The 19,019-nt window shown below is 18.3% G+C and overlaps 1 protein-coding gene across 3 annotated transcripts in view; it reads left to right on the top strand.

Annotated features, from left to right (window-relative positions):
- LOC102676123 (cadherin EGF LAG seven-pass G-type receptor 1-like) overlaps positions 1–19,019 on the top strand; it is a 154,115-nt gene that overhangs the window by 99,803 nt on the left and 35,293 nt on the right. For all 3 annotated transcript variants that reach the window (XM_031514804.1, XM_031514805.1, XM_031514806.1), the window contains one exon: positions 1,138–1,243. In XM_031514804.1, coding sequence (XP_031370664.1) covers positions 1,138–1,243 — 106 coding nt within the window. The remainder of the gene's footprint in view (positions 1–1,137; positions 1,244–19,019) is intronic.

The raw sequence follows: 19,019 nt of genomic DNA, 5'->3' as shown, positions 1-19,019 counted from the left end.
TTTTTTTTTTTTTTTTTTTTTTTAAGAAAAGGAAAAATTTATTTAAACTTATATAAAATTTATTTAAAATTTATTTATTAAACCAGTAGTAATGAAAATATCTTATTATAATATTATGTTATACTACATATTATTATTTCGAAGCATTTGTAAGATTTTTTAAAAAAAAATTTTCTAACTTTAAAAATAAGTTTGAAACTCAAAAATAATGTAATATTATAGAAATAATGATAGAATCATATAACTCTGAAGAAATTATATAATTTATTATATTTAAGCAAATGTGGATTCAATAGATTTGATTTGTTTGAAAATGAAAATGTTCTACTATGCATATATTATGTATTATAATAGAAATAATTGATCTCTTTAATAATATAAATTAAAATAATTGTTTGTTAATTTTCTTATTTTTTTTTTAAACAAAAATATTAATCATCTATTTAACTTTTTCCTATTTGATTCTATCATTATTATGAGACTATGATGTAAATTGTCTCATGATCATAGATATAATAAACTATGAATACAAATTAAAATATATATACAATTACAAAATTAAATGAATGGAATTAAAATAGAGATCTATTTCTTTCTTTAATATAATCAAATCTGGTTATTTTAAGCAATTTTCAAATTACATTATTTTGAAATTATTGAAGAAATAATTTATTTTTAAAATAAGAAATATTTCATATATATGTTTTAATTAATTAAATGATTTAATTAACATTCTACGAAATAAATTATTTAAATTATTTCTTATTATTAATTAATTTCCTAATATTATATTATTGCTAACTAATACTATTATTACTACATTATATTATTGTTATACTATTATTCAATATTCTTTGTACATCACATGCATTTTGTACATTTTTATACAATTCCAATTTTTCATAAATTCATAAACTTCTCTATTTTCTAAATTATCTTAAAAAATTGCATTTCTTAAACTTGTTATAAATTTATTAATAATAAATAAAATCATATATTATCAATTTCAAAAATTACGAATAATTATTTCTCTTATTATATTTTTTATCTGTAATAATACTTATCACTATACGTTTACTATACGTTTAATATGCGTGCTATTTGATTTTTGTAGATAAAAGTTCCTTCGTGTTTCAGCTTATTCTCGGATTTGAGAAGCCTGGCGGGCACGACCCTTATGAATCTCTTGGCAGCTCTCTTCATGGTTCAACTACTCTTCATAGTTGGAGTGGGTGGCGTTCAGGTAAGTTTCGACAGCTTTTTCCAAAGGAAGAATTTTTCCTCTTCTCCCTTTTTTAACTTTTGCTGTTTGTTAGATATAAGTAGATCTATTCGAAAATTTGGCATTGCATAAATAATTTTTTATGCAATTCTAATAATTTTTAAACGATATCAAGTTTAAATTTTTAAATATCATGTATAGTTTATGAAATATTTTACACGAAAAGTAAATCGATTTACTTGCAATAAAATGATTTGTTTGTTACTTTATGAAGTATTATTTATTATTTGTAATTTTTTATTCAAATTAATTCTTATTAAATATGCAACGTTTCAAATATTTACATTATTACTATGTATAATTATTATTATTATATATTATTACTAATTTATAAAAATAAAAGTTATAAAATAATAATAATATTAATTAATTATATATTTTGAATGTTTATTGAAAAATAAATTTAAATAAATTTTCAATTAACAAATAAACTTTATTGTTTTCAAATAATTAATTTTTCAATTACACACTTGGCCAAATAAAAAACTTAAATAAATATAATAAAAAAATATAATATTGATTAAATAAACATTATACGTATCGAATAATGATTAACAATGATTAACATTATTTGAAATAATTATTTTTAAATTATCATTTCAAATAAATTTCGCCAAAAATTGTTTTTAATAATTATATAATAATTAATAATTATAATTATTTAATAAGTTTATTTAATAATTATTAATTTAAATCATGAATTATATTTTAATAAAAAAATATAGCTAGCCATATCGTTATCTTTTTCTCAACACATAAAACTATTTTCGTGTAAATTGTAAAGAGGTTTTTACCCGTCACGCGTGTCAGGTTAATTAGCGCGGATTTACCGTCTCTCGGTAAAAAAGGGAAAAAAGAAATCGAACGAGAAAAGAAAACGGTTCGAGGCGATGGATAGATTACCGAGAGAGCACGAAGGTTTTTCTTTTAGGGAGATGAAAAAAAAAAAGAAAAGGACGTTTACACGTAACGTCCGAGACCTCAGTTGAAGGAAAAGTGAATAGAAATCGGGCAAGTCGCAAAGGGAATGTCATTGCACGGCAAGAGAGGGAATTTTAAAAGCTGTTAAAAGCGGTCTCGCGAGTGCACGTAGTCTGGAATCACAGCAATACTCTAGAGTCAAACAAAAGCCACGGAATTCTGTTCAACGTGTGATTTCTCAGCTGCTAAGCTCTTTAATGAAAAGAGCACCGCAAAGGACATACGACTTCTGCCAGAAACAACTAGTATGCATCTTTCTGTTTCTTTTCCTTTCTCGTAAAAATATTTCTCTCTTTCGGTTGAAAAAACATAGCCATGTCATTAGGGAAGTAGTAGCGTGTAACATAAAAGAGGTTGGCAGTTTGATGATGTCTCGAGTTAGTGTTGGTTATAGATGTGTATATGTATGTCTATTCGCACACCTATATTTATTTTTTTGTTGCTTATCTTTAGTTTTGTCTAATTGTAATTATATATATTAACCATTGTTTCTATCAGAGCTCATAAAATGTTTCTGCTTTTTTTAAATCTAAGAGTTTTTGAATATGAAAAAATAAAATGTTGGGATTATTAATGCAAAAGATACAAAAAAAATATTTAATCTATATAGATTAAATATATAGATAATATATACATATATACATATATAAACATATATATTATACATATATATATACATACATACATATATATATACATATATATAAACATAGATAATATATATAAATAATATATAGTGATAATAGTGAAATCTTTAAAAATATCAGTAATTATTAACTATTAATAGCTAATTTATTACTTTTATTTATTTTATTATTTATTATTTATTATTACTTTTCAAATATTCAAATTATTACATTTTTCTACATAAAAAATGTTAAAAAATACAATACAATATTTTGTTAATTCTTAAAATTGATTTAAACTAAATGTTTGTCATAGTATTATAATAATTAAAATAAAAATTATAATGAACTTTCATGACAACCGTTGTTTTTTATTAATGTTTCTTTGTTTATGAATTCTTGTTCCATTGAATCTTTGCTTTTGCTGTTTTTACATATAAACATTTAATCTAGTTTATTTTATAATTTTTAAGAAATTAAAAAAATGTAAATTATTATATAATGATGATTTGAAATAAAGAATAGAAGTTATTAAAATTATTTATTAAATTATGAAGTTATGAAGTTATTTATTAAATTACAAGAAATTTATGTTTTTTTTTGGATAAAACAAGATGGAATGTGACGGAAATAGAAATTGTTTATAACTTAATAAATAAGACTTAATCATTATTTTTATATATCAATTTTCACGTTTGTTTTTATCTTTAGAATTAAATCTACAAGGATTTTCCATGAATATAATAACATTTTATATAACTTTATTTAACTTTTATATAAGTAATATAAGAAAAAGAACAAAATTAAAAATAAATGATTAAATGCTACATTGGATTCGATCGGTAGACGAAATATGAAATCTTAATCATAAAGAAAATATATTAGTAATATTTCTAAGACTTAGTATACATGTACATAATATACACATAAATTATATATGATGTAGATTAATAAAGTCGTTAATTTATCATTATATTGGAGAGCATTTAATATCCATCTAAAGAATTTAATCCCTTGATTTATAATAGAATATTCTGAAGCTCACGTTTAATAAATGAGATATTCTAAAGTTTATTACAAAATGAAATATATTAATTTTAATAAATTGGAAAATTAGCAATCTATGAGAATTCAAATCGTTCAATCAAATTGAATCAAAAATTTGTTCAAGATCAAATTTGTTTCCTAAAAATAACTCACTATTGATCACAAATGTAAGACAGAATCTTTAAAATATCGAGAATTTCGAGAAATTTGAATATATTTTGAAATCAGATTTCTGTTATATATATTGAAACAAATAGATTTTTTTTTTCATTTTTAAAAAAATTCTATTCAAATTTTACATTTTATCATTAACATTTTCATAAATAAACTAAATTTATTAGTAATTAAATTTATAAGTAACTAAATTTTTATGAAAAGAAGCATTATAATTAAAAAATTATTTAAAAAATGGAATTTATGAAATAGATATTTTATAATCTATTTAATAAAAATATTGGAAGTATATAGAAACAAATTATTTTAAAATATTTATTAAAAAAGATTTCATAAAATAAATAAAATTATTAGGTAGTAGTTTTATTTAACAATATATCATTAATGTTTATGATAGATATGATGTAATATTTTTAATATTATTTTTAATAATATTATTCATTGTCATTTAATAATATAAGTTTTATGTTTAATTAAATAAATATATTTAGTTATCAAACATATATATATTCAACATTTGTTATAATATTGAAAAACATTTTAATATCGATAAATATTTGTTTTTGTAAATAAATTTTTATAAATTATTTCAAAATGTTTGTTAAAAAATAAAATAAAATTCTATAAGATAAATAAAATTATTAAACTATTAAAAAATAAATAATTTTATTTAACAATAAAATATCATAATACATTAATAAGAAATATTATAAATTATTATTTAATATTTTTGTCTATTCTTAAATAATATTTAAAATATTTCAATATTTGTATTTATATGATTTTTTAATATAAATGAATAAAAATATATGTTTCTGTAAAAAAAAATTCTTATTTTTATATTTCATAAATTCTTATAAAATTAAAACTTTTATTTTTAAGAAATTTTTTTTATCTGTTCTCATCAAAACTTGTAATGTAAAAATTTTTTAAAAAAAAATTTCATAGTTCATGTTATAAATAAAATCTTGATTGCCATTTTAATATAAGCCATGGAATGTCATGAATCCAGAGATTTTAATTAATATTCGTAGATGGAAAAGAAAAAAAGTGATATCGTAATAATATTATATTATATTATACAAAATATTGTGCTATTTTTAAAATTATAATTAAAACTAAAACTAAAACTAAAAAATAATAATTATTATAAATTACAATTTAAAATATTCTTTTCATCCTAAATTAATAGAATTTTAAGTTTACAAACAAGAAATTGTAAATCATTTATGAAAATTATTTATATTATAATTCATATAATTCATATAATTTAAATAATAAATAAATATTTAAGAATAGCTTTTTTTTATTTTTTTATATTTTTTGATTTCAATATTGTGTTGATTTTAATTTATTACAAAATATTTAATAAAATATGAAATTCCATGATATAATTCCATTTTTTATTAATTGGACTTAAATTATGATTTACCTATTATTTTTATAGCTGGTTCTTTCTGATTATCTCCTGTTTCTTGCCAATCTTGTATTCTAATATTCCTAACTAGATATTGTTACTAATTCTTATACTAATGAATTTTTCTATTAATTTCGAGAACATAATAAGATTAAAAGATTTGGAACAAATTAAAAATTATTATTTCACAAATATTTTTAATTTATATATTTATCTGTAAATATCGTTTTTCGTTTTCGTTTTCAAATATCAATGAATTTATAACATAAAAATAAAGAAAACAGAAGTTAAAATACATTATTAATAACATGATAAAAATATGAATTAAAGACAAATAAATACAAAAGGTATATATAATAAAAAATTTATTAATGTTTGCAATGAAAATTAATTTTATCGAAACTATCTTCATATTAAATCTGATTAAAATTAGAAATAAATTTTTCTCATTAATAGAAAATAATCATACAATTTTAATTTTAACTTTTTTGTTCCATTTTAAATTATATACATATTTATGCTGCCTTTTAATTAAAACTAAATCCTATCTTTTTAAAATTGAAAAATCTGAGAAATTTAATTTCAAAAAATTAAATTTTATTTAATTTAAGATTTTATCATTTTCTTTTCCATCCTTTTTAACCTTTTCATATTGTAAGATTAAAGACATCGTTACAATTACTTTCAAAGCAATGATGATCAAGTAAAATATCAGTGTTTCAAATTTTTTGCTTTCATTATTAAAAGATTCTATAGTGAAGAGTTCTTTAATAAATTTTTTTTTTTTAACTTAGAATAATTCTAATTTAAAAAAAACTAAATATATATATATATATATATAAGATTAAAATGAACAGATTAAATGAATTAGATTTTATTATTTCTATTATCTTAAAGAATTTAAAAAACATTTCTCAAATTTCCTTTTCAATTTGGTGTTACTTGCACTTATTTCTACATTCGACGATTCTTTAGCTTTCGCCTCTGTTAAAACTTGTATTCTTTCGAATATCGTATACGGCGATCCCAGATCCAATCGAGATTCGAGGCAAAAGTTGACCCGAATCTAACTCGAAGCTAATGCAAACGAAATTCGTTGAATTTAATCTGAGCAAGCAAAGCGGATTTACCACGTTCGTTCGGAATCACATTTTCGAACGAGAACTCTCAAGCAGCATCGTAATTATTTCACTGAATGTAGAGTGAACATCGAAGTCGTGTTGTAAATATATCGGATAAAAAAAAAGATTATTGAAAACTGGGGATTTTCATGTATATACATATTTTTTTTATGTGCTTTTTGTTGCATATTTTGCATAACATAAACAATATAAATGAGTGTGTTCCATATTTTTCTTCTGTAGAAAAAATTAGAAGAAATATCGATGCGATGATAAAACAAATTTAAAGATATTAAATATTCGTGAGATAGTTTTGAAGGAAAATTAAATAACTGGATAAAATTAGATAACTGGATAATTTCAATCTTGACATCAAAAATGAACAAAATATATTTTTATGATATGTTAATAAAAAAGAAAAAATAATTTTAATATTTAAAATATGAAAAAATAAAGATAATAAATGATTAAAGAAATAAATACGTAAATAAGTAAATATGTGTATATTTATATAAGTATATTAGTAGTTAATGATTATATAGCGCTAGTATCGCATCATAGTATTAAGTAACAATTTGTACTTATGTTTAAAGAATGATGAAACAAGATGAAGACAAAGTAAGACAATGGAGATGAAGTTATTCTATATATTAATTGCTTATTAACTTAAATAAGCTTCAAACAATATTTTTGTATATTTTTTGTATTTGTTTCATTCTTTAGAATTGGTTCTCATAAAAAATTTTATGAATATTTTAATATCCTCATATACTTTATTATATTTTATGAAGCATCCTTTAATTTAATCATATGTTGTTTGTTTATATCTTAAGTAATATAACATATATGAATAAATATTTTTTACATATTAATTAAATATTTTAATAGCACAAAAACTATAAATAAGTAAAGTAAAATCCAAATCTTGTCTGACAATGTCAATGAATTGGTTTATTAATTTATTGTAATTATTTTATTAATAAAAAAGTTATAAAATCAATTTTAGATAATTTATGGCATTTTAAAAAATTTGTCCATCAAATTTTCATTTTACTATTTAAAATATTGAATATAATAAAATATGAAAATATGAAAAACAATTTTTGTTTATTATTAAAAGTCATAAATCTTATTCTTATATTTCAATGTTGCTAATGTATAACAATGTTTGTCGTAATGAAGTCACTTTTTATGAAAATGAGGAATGGCCATTTTTCTTGTACAATTTCTATCAATTGATCCAATTAAGCATAATACTTTTTATCATTATTATTTTATCATCATTATGATAAAAATTCATAACAAAGTATTCCTTTGTAATTCCAAACAGACAACAAAATCTTTTTAATCGTCCTCGCAAACGAACTTGTTATACAACCTAATTGTAATGTAAAAACTTCCTTTTAACGTTATGTTCTGTATTTCTCTTTGCTCGTATAATACATGGAAAATATATTTTTATAATTTATTCGTTGTAATTATGCATTTAAATTAATTTATTAAAAATTATGAATAAAAATTTTAATAAAATATTTTATTTCAATAATATCATCAAAGCTTTTGTTACAATTTAATTTATATTATTAATGAAATATTAATAATTAATTTACAATATTATTTTGATAATATTAATAAATTTTGTTTCATATTTTTATATATTATTTAATTTTTACAAATTATATTTTATTCAATATTCTTAAAATTAGTAAAATTGGTAAAGAAAATATTAATTTATCGGGATTTTCTACTAATTCAGATTTATATTATTAGTGAAATTTTGTAAATTATTCTAATAATAATAATAAAGTTTTACAATGAATTATATTATTCAATGTACTTAAAATTAACAAAAAAAATTATAAATTGAAATTTATAACTTATCAAATTACAATAAATATTATTAAATATTGTAAATTATTGTGTAAGAAAATCCAAAATTTTCAAAAAATAAAATATTAAAATTTTTTTTATACTTCTTATTGAAATGAAAATACTATTTAAAGTTACAAATAATTATACCTCTCTAATTTTGTTTTTTGTAACTTTGTTTTAATGAAAAATATGATATAAATTGTGATATAATTGAAAGTGAAGTGAATCCATTTTTTTTTTTAGGCATAGTGAATTAAAAAATATAGGAAAATGAAATTGTAATATCCTACTTCATATTTAAATAATTAAAAATTAAAAATTTAATTATTATTATAAATATTTAATTAATTTATTTTTTAATTTTAATCATTTTGTATTTTACATATTTAACAACTGAAATAATTTTATTTTTACGTATTTTATTAAAATGAAATTTCTATATAATTTTTTTTACTTTAATAATATTTTAAAAATATAGTAAATTAACTTAATTTTTTTTTACTTTAAAAAATATGTATATCTTAAAAAAATTAAATTAAAATATATGAAATTTAATCAAAAGGAAACCAGGTTATGTTTATACAAATTTTATCAACTAATCTAAATTTGATTTCTGTTTTAATAATTCTTTTCTTAATAATATAGTGACTATATGTTTAAATGATAAATCTTTATAATAAAATACTCCTTTATAGTATCAAACAGACAATACAATTTTTAATGCCAATAGTTATTACATGGTTTAATATGAGCTTATAGTAAATTTTCTCTTATTCTATTTTACTTTAACTAATTACTGGTTCATATGTTATTTCTAAAAGTAAAAAATGATATAATCTTGCTAATACTTGAAATTAAAGTAATAAAAAATTAATAAATAATCCAATAAATTAATTATTTTTCTGTATTAAAATACATGAAATTGATAATAGAAGAAATATGAAGTATATATATATATATATATATATATACTATATATTAAATGGCATATTATAATTATAATAGAATCTCTAGGATAACTAAAATTTCAAGAGTAGAATTGACATCTTCAAGTTATATAAATTTCGATTCATCGAAGTTTTAACCACTTTTATCTTTCCATAAAAGATGTCTAATAAAGAAAAATTTAACATAGAAAGATTGTACGAATATTAAAACTTTTTCAAATGCAAAGATTCAAGGAAAGAAAAATTCATGAAAATCTTTTATCTTTTAAGTAATTATAATTATAATTATAATTATAACAATTGAAAAAAAGAACAATATAAGAATGATCAGTTATTGATAATTTATAAAAATTATATTATAAATTATTATATTAAATATAAATTACTTTAAATTGGAAAGTCACTGATGATAAAAATTATAGAGTTAAAATGTAATATATGCAAATTAGTTGATTTATAAGAAGTTTATATTTTGATTTACAAAAATTTTTATGGAATAAAAGGAAATAAACAAAATTATAATCTTAGTTACTTTTGAGTTTCAATTGTATTTAAAAAATGATAACCTATAAAATTTTGTGATATCATGAAAATAAAATCAAAATTTAAAGAAAATGAAAGAAAATGAATCTCAACATTTTCAATTTCTAATAAAAACACATAAGAATATCACATTAAAATTTCAAATTGGAAGTTTGTTATTTAAAAACATATTGTAAAACTCTATTATTAAATAATATTAAAAAATATAATTATTTTTATATTAACAATTAAAAAATTTTTTAATTTTTTAATTATATTATATTTTAATTATATTATATATAAAAAAAGTTGACAAATAAAATTGATATTTCAATTGGTATTTCTTATATTTCTTATATTTCTTATAATTTCAAACAACTTTACAAAAATTTTCTTTTCGATTTTGTTAATGAATTATTAACACTAATTTAATAATAAATTTTTTTATTATATATACACAATACATACACTAATTTAATAATAAATTTTTTATATATAGACAAGACACACATACGATGTCGATTGATTGGGCATATATTGCCTGCGAGTCATTTGACATATATTTATTCAAGTTTCAACTTATAATTTATATTAAATGACTTATAGTAAAACGATTTGATATTTTATTTTTGTGTTTATTTTGATCTCTAGAATTGATCCAAAAATATATTAACTCATAAATATATTAACAGTCTATATACTATTACTAATATACTCTACGTATGAAAAATAAAGCTGCCTTTTTTGTTGCAAATCCTTCAATTTCCTAACAAAATGTTACTAAATGCAAAATTGTAGTTTTTAATTTAAATAGTTTTGTATCTAATATCTTACGTTCTTATGTTAAGGAAACATCTCATGAACCAATCGAGAAATTTCTAGTTAATTCTCGTGAATATTATCGTTTAATTACTCGATCGTGCAAACTGATGTCGCGTCGATGAAAATCAACATTCGAAAAGAACTCGGATTTGACGATACGTACTGATTCTCTCTTTTTTGCGAAAGGAAAGAATACTCGTGAGTATGTAAAAAAAATTGATTACAAATTTACAAAGATTTAATTACATGCGCACGATTTGCGATATATTTTTTTCATAGACGTTGAAAAAGTATATAATCCTCAGTCCACAAATTGGAAAGAGCGGAGATTAAAAAGAAAAAAAATTCCAATTATTCTTTCATTCGTACTTTGAATAACGAACTCAGTCGGTATTAAACCGAAATGAAAATAACTGTAATTAAAAAATATTAACCATACTCGATTCAGAAAAGATAATTAGGTAGAGGAAAAAATAGAATAAAATGAAATACCAAAGATATATTTTTTTTTTTTTTAACAGAAAAAAAAAATATTAGAACGTAAAGTTTAAAATAGATAATCAGAAAAAAAAAATTTTTTATTGCAAATTATATTTCCAATGATAAGATTTTACTTTATGGGATATAAAATGGATATAATTATATTAAAAATTTCTTTAAAAGAATAATTTAAAGAAAAATTTTTAAAAATAGGAATACAATATAAATTGCATTATTAATAAAAAGTAATTTTTAACATTTGCTTAACACAAATTGTATATAAAATTGTAAATAAAAAATAAATAAAAGTATATTAGAAAATGCTTAATTTTTAAAAAAAATTTTATTTTAATTATTTTCAAAAATCTAAAAAATTTAGAAAATTAGGGATAATAAGGATTTTTTCTACCGAGAGAAAATAAGTACATAATTTTTATTTTTTCATTCTACTTGAATATTGATCATTTAATCCTAGTAACATCTAGTGGAAAAATTGCGAAACGGTATTGCAAAAAACTATGTTGTACTAATTAATTACATTATCTTATACCTATTGACTACTAGTACTGACATGAAAAAAAAATAAATGTAGTAATTTCATGTAAATACATATTGTGTGAATATAAACTAAAAATTGTGAAGAAATAAGAAATAAAATTTAGAAAGAAATCAGATATATATTGTATATTATTTTAAATTTAAATTAAATTAAATATATCATTGCAAACTCAATATAAATGAATTTATTAAATTGCAAATATTTTATGTATTATATATTTATGCAAAATTTAAAAAAAAATCTACAAATTATATATGATATTCAGAAAAGTATAAAATATTCAAAATATAGTTCATTATTATATTAAAAATATGATATATCTTAATAATTAATAATTATTATAATTAATAATAATTATTATCTAATAATTCTTATCAGATTATAATCTAATTGCTAATAATATTTAATTTAAAAACTTTGTTATCAAAAAATATAAATATTTCATAAAACTAAGTACCTAAGTAGAGAAATTCATTTTTATTAGAATTTTTTTTTTTTTTTTTTTCATTTAGCATGTACTATTTACGCTAAGAGTAATGAACTCTTTTTTTATCACGTTGTATATCATGCATAATAATAAAAGGTACCAGATACTATGCTTCTTCATTGATTTCTTCTCGATGCCAACGATTAGAGGAAATTTTTAGACGAAGAGCAAATCGATAAAGGTTGAACGAGTAATTAGGTACTTCTAACCAATCGAGACCTACGATTGACCTGACCCATGAAGGATGTCGATTATCTGTCTTTCATTTCACGCGCACACTCTCGATCTTCGATATTAAACTGAATGAGATTCTAGTTAAGTTAAATTGTATATACAATTTAATTGAAGGCATATTAAGAAAATTGTATTTTATGAAAAATTTTATATCATGAATATTGATGGGAAGATCACTGAATATAAAAGACTTGAATATATTTCATAACTTTATATTGTAACATTTATCCTTTCTTGTCGACATTCTATTATACTCTTGAGATGTGACTATTGATTATGTTAAGGTAAACAAATAAAAGAAAATAGATATCGTATAAGGGTGGAGTTGAAGAACATACTTTTCATAATAAATTTGTTTATTTTATGGAAACAAAAGAAAAATTATTAAAGTTGCAGATTTGTACCAAACAAAAATTATAATATACGTACTTACTACTTAAGTACTGCAACATTACACTTACTTGATTGCACTATACGAATTCGAATGAATTTAACTGAACTTAAACGAATTAGAAAAAAACAAATGTACTCTTTAATTAAACAATTTCATTTTGCGTGTGCAAATTTAAAAGTTTAAAAATTAATATATTTTAATATACCTTAAAAAATTATTTACAAATTCACAATCGATATTTTATTGATTCTTAACGATATATTAAGATAATTTAAAATATTGTTAGATAAGATATGTAATAACACAAAATGCAATGTATCAATTGTAAGAAAATTACTTAACACATTTCTTTCTATGTGAAGTTATCACATATCATATATATGTACAGTCTATGTTGCAGTTTTATTTTTGTATTTGAATTTATATTGAAAATATTAATTTTTCACTTCAATCTCCGATATAAAAATATTTAATTCTTATGAGTTATTATTTAACGTAATTGTAACGTTCACGCCATCTATTGAGTAACTTTGTATGCAAGTGTAACACTATTACATAGTTTTCTTTTTGTATCTTTACTCTTTGTGACATCGACGCCAGGTGTTGTATATCAGTAAAAAAAAATCTTAGCTGTGTGTAAAGAAATCTGTGTCAAAGAACTTTTTATTGATAAAATCCTAATAATTCTAACAAATGAAAATAACAATATGAAAGTGTAATATTAATCAAAATAATTCAATGTATAATAGTAACAATGAATATGCATCAATATAAATATAAACAAATTCTGATAAAAAAATATAAGATATTGATTATAATGATACAATAAATTAGATTAAAACTTCAAAAAATTTTATAATAATTTTATTTTTATATTTAAAATTATCTTATTAAAAAATAAAATTTTCAAATTTTTGGCAGCAGAATATATTTTTTTTCAATATTTTTATATATTTAATTGTTGTTATTTCATGAATAATTACTAAATTGATTATTCTCGAATATTTAATTTTTATTAATTTATTATTTATTTTAATTTATTATTATTATTTTATTATTAATTATTAATTTTATTTTTAATTTTCAAATTCGAAACATTTCGAAGTTACGATCGAGATTTTTTTAAAGTGTTAATCTATCATCATTTAATATTTCAAACTTATATTCATCACTCTATATAATTTTCTCAAGAATTTATCAGTTTGTTAAACTATTGTGAAATTTGTTGTTGAATTATTCAAAAAGAATTAATTTCCAAAATGATTGTATATGATATTTATAACCTATTATATAAAATATAAATATGCATAAATTATTTGAAGAATAAAATTACACATAACAAAATTACAATTTCAATTATCTAATATTAATATGTTATCTATAAAAAATTCAAATAAACGTAAATATATTGTGTGACTTTATTAGGATTAAAACGCGGTCTATTTCATTCGCTTCTGTTCGCTTTAATTATAATATCGATATATCGACTATCGATAACATTCCGATATTATCAATATTTATCGATAATTTTACCGATAATTACATCTCTACTCCATCCTTTTTGCTTTTATTTTTTTTTTTTATTTCCTTTCACATTTATTTATTTTCTTTCTCGTTCGATTTATCTCTCTTATCTTTGTTCATAGATGTTATACCATATATTTTACATTATCTTTCATTCATCGCTACACTGTTTCATATAAAATTAGGGCAAACAGTTGAATTAGCTAAACGATTCAAGTTCTCTATGGGACCGTTATTTCATTTTTGACTTAACATTTTACAATTGCATTAAGATAAATTCTCTTAAATTTTCTAACAAACTATTGTTGCAAAATTCATCTATTATGAATAAGTTACACTAATAATAAAATTACGATTATTTATAAATGATATTTATATTATATTTATATAATTTATCATTAATTGTATCATTTAAAATATTAAATCTATTATTTTAGAAATCCAATTTCAATTACAAAGAATTATTTTCTAGTATAAAATTTAAACGTAAAATCAAATTATTATGGTTATAATTTATTATAAAGAATTAAACAAATAATATGCAATTTTGATAAATAAATTGTAAAAATGTTTTACAATTTATATATAATAATATCCAATTATAAATAATAAAATATAAATAATTATAAATAATAAAATAAAAGCAATTATATGTAAAAAAAATAATTTAATTTTAAAATTAATATTATATTCATTATATTTTTTCAATCCAACATCAATTATTTAATTGAATTACTATATATTTTATTCACTGCATGTTTAATGAAATTTCTGAAAATATAAATTATATAAATTAATATTTGAAATTTTTTTAATTAAAAAGAGAATATTTTTTTGAAAAAGTTAAAAACTAAATGAATAATATATGAATATTATACATTATATGAATATTATATTTATTATAGGTTAAAAATAAACATAAATGTTATTATTTTTTATTAAAAATAGCTTTTTAAGAAGATATTAGCTATGACATAATCTTATTATATTTAAAAAGATTTCTAGTAATCTTAATTAAATCTTGTTTGAAATAAGAATTAGAAATATTTCTATAAAAATAATTCTAACAATTTTAAATAATTTGAAATAATATTATTTATTTATAATAAAAAATCTTAAAAAAATATTATCTTAAATAATTATTTAATTTTTATAAACATGTAATAAACAGATATTTAAATTACATATTTTTTTCATAACTGAGAAATTGAAATAAATATTTTCTTTTAGGATTTGAAACAGTTACTAAACTTTTTCATTTCTAATTATGACATGAACTGTGAAACTTTTATAAAAAAGTTCTTACATTATAAGGTTTGAAAACAAATAAAAAAATTTTTGAAAATTAAAGTTTAGAACTTTTAATAAAAAAACTTATATTAAACTAATATTAAAAGTAAAAATTTTTATATTGAAGATATTTAAAGATATTTTGTTCATCAATATTAAATTTTTCAATAAATCATTCAATATTAAAAAAGTTTAATATACAATATAATAAAACATATTCATAATGTGTTTATTTATTAAATAATTTTGTTTATTAAATAAAAATCTAAAATCTAATTTGTTACAAAAACAAAAAAATTTTTTCTAATAAAAAATAAAATTCTGCAACTTCTTTTCATAATATTTTTATTATATAAATTCTAAAATTTTTGTTCCGTTAAGAATAAAAAAAGTTTTTATAGATAATGTTTCCACAAAATTTCTACAAGAATAGGTATATACGAAATGTATAAATCCGAGCAGAATATTTTTGGAAACAAAAGAAAATTGTTTATTTTAATCTTTATTTTTTTATTCTTACATGCAATAAAATATTTGAATATTATTTTAACTTGATTAAGTGTATAATTATTATTATTATATTTAAAATTTGTACTCACATTATTAATATTTACTTAAAAATTCAATTAATCAAAAAATATAAGAGATTATTCTTTAAACAAATATGTTTTTTTTTTATACTTTTCATTTTATTTATTCTTAATGAATAATATTATTCGATAAATTTTAATTTTTTTTTTTTTTTTTTTTTTTTGTATTTTTCAATAGACGATTTTAAATTCAATAGATTTCAATATAAATTGAATTGTTAAGTTTAATAGATTTTAATGTATTGAATACAAATCTACAAAGTATTTTTTTTCAGAACTCACAATTTAAAAAATTTGAAAAATTGAAAAAAATTACAATTTTTTAATTTTAGAAGCATTCTGTCTTTTTACATAATAATTATTTAATATTCAAATTATTATTATTTTAATTATTATTTTAATTATTCAAATTATTTTATTATATTATTATATATAATTCAAATTATTTTGCTTTTATACTAATAATAAAAATAATTTTGTAGTTTCTCGATCCTTTCCTCTGTTCTATCATATAATATGATTAAATTTTCTTCTAGACTGTTAATTTGAATAAATAAATTGAAATAAATTGAAAACTACCAATAAAAATGAATGCTTCTTGAATGTTCTTTTAACTTTTATCATTATTTAAATGTTTTTAGATATTTATAATTTTATAATTATTTATATCATTTTATTTTAGAGAATTTATAAAATAACAGAAAAAACTTTTATTAATACAATGTAGTAAAAATTAATAAAACTAGATCACATTTTTATCATTAATCACATTTTTAATTAATATCATTGCAAAAGCATAACAATTTCAAAGTCTGAAAAATTGTCTTCTTCTTTTAAAATAGATTTTTTTCAAGAATTCTAGATTCTAGAAAAAAATATATTTATATTTAGCATATTAGAATCAATAAAAAATGTTTGTTGATGATTACAAAATCAAATACATGTTAAATAATATAATAATCACAAAAATAATATTTGAAATAATTAATATAAGCTTTAACATATATAAAAATTATTGTAAATAAATATTTTTCTATATATTTATTATTGTAAATAAATTTTCAAATATTATTTCATAATTCAACAAAATTGTTTTAACAATTATTTGCAATATTTTTTGCATAAAATATATCTAGCACTAATTTCTGCAGGATTTTACAGAAAATATATATCTCAAAAATATAGATGACATGAAAAAATATTTTTGGAAAAAATTCATAGGTTTAAAAGAAATATATAATGTCGATTTACATTTGATTTTACGATGATTCTGTAAAGATTTCGTTTAACTTTTGAAATAAACATCTATATTTGTTATTACATGTTTTATACTTAATGTTTTTTTTCTATCTAATTTCTATCTAAGTCATATGTAGAAATATGTAAAAATATATATATAGAATTTTCGAATTTGATATGCCATTGATTATCACAATGTACAGGTTTTTTTCAAAAATATTAAAACATTTAAGAAAATAAAGTAAATCTAAAAAATGATTGAGAGAATATTTAATTAAATAGAATTATCATTATTATAATAATAATAGAATTATTTTTTAACGTTATTATCAAGATTATTTTGTTTTATAAAAAATATCTATATATTATATCTACATTCCAAATCTTATAACTTATGTAATAAAATTAAATTTTTTTCTTATCTATAATATTTTTATTAACATGATAATGTTATAATGCTATAAATTTAGATAAATTTAGATAAATTTGCTAGAAATTAATTAAATTAAATAATTAATTATGTTTTATTTGAAACGATCAGATATAAATTTATAAAAATTTAAAATATGTTTTTCATAAAGATATGTTTTTCATGTTCTTTATAAATAAAAATTCTTATTATATGTTTCTTTTATAACTTTTGCATAAAAATTTATTTTTTTATATTTTTTTTGTATAGAAAAAATGAAATTTTTTTTTATGAATTGTATTTATATTAAAATATCATATAAAAGTTTTTTTCTTCTTTTTTTTAATTACACATCAGATTTTTATTTATATTTTATTTTATATTTTCTACAAAATTTTGATTTCTTTTTTCTAAAACAATTGTGGTGGATCATACTTATATATTTCAATGATACTTTATGATTTTCATATATAGCCTACAGGCTATTTTAATATTAGTTTCATCTTTCTGGAATTTTTCACTATTTTATTCTTTCAAAATGATTTACAGTAATATCTCAGATAACAATCGCAGGATCAGCACTGGAAAATTAGTTATTCGAGGAAGTAAGTATTTTGAGATTTAAGTATCTTTTTTCTTGATTTCGTTAAATCATAGGAAACGAGAAAGAAAAATATATCTAATCTTATGATAAAAGGTAACATAAATTAAATTAATAAACTATAAATTAAAATATTTTCTTATATACATAATATATATATATATATACACTAGTATTAATATATTCATGAGATATCTTTAAAAGGTCGATTCTAAAAATCAAAATAAACGCAAAAATATAATAATAATTTGAATCTAATTTTATAATAATTAACATTATTAGAAAAAAATTATTAAATATTAACAAAATATATTTTTATCATGCTTATAAAAGAAAAAATAAAAAATAATCAAAACAATGCACAAAAAGATAATTAAATAAATATAATATATTGTTAATAG

This window comes from Apis dorsata, unplaced genomic scaffold (assembly GCF_000469605.1).
Source record: "Apis dorsata unplaced genomic scaffold, Apis dorsata 1.3 scaffold_1187, whole genome shotgun sequence".
Lineage (NCBI taxonomy): Eukaryota > Metazoa > Arthropoda > Insecta > Hymenoptera > Apidae > Apis > Apis dorsata.
This window is presented reverse-complemented; position numbering and strand designations above follow the sequence as displayed.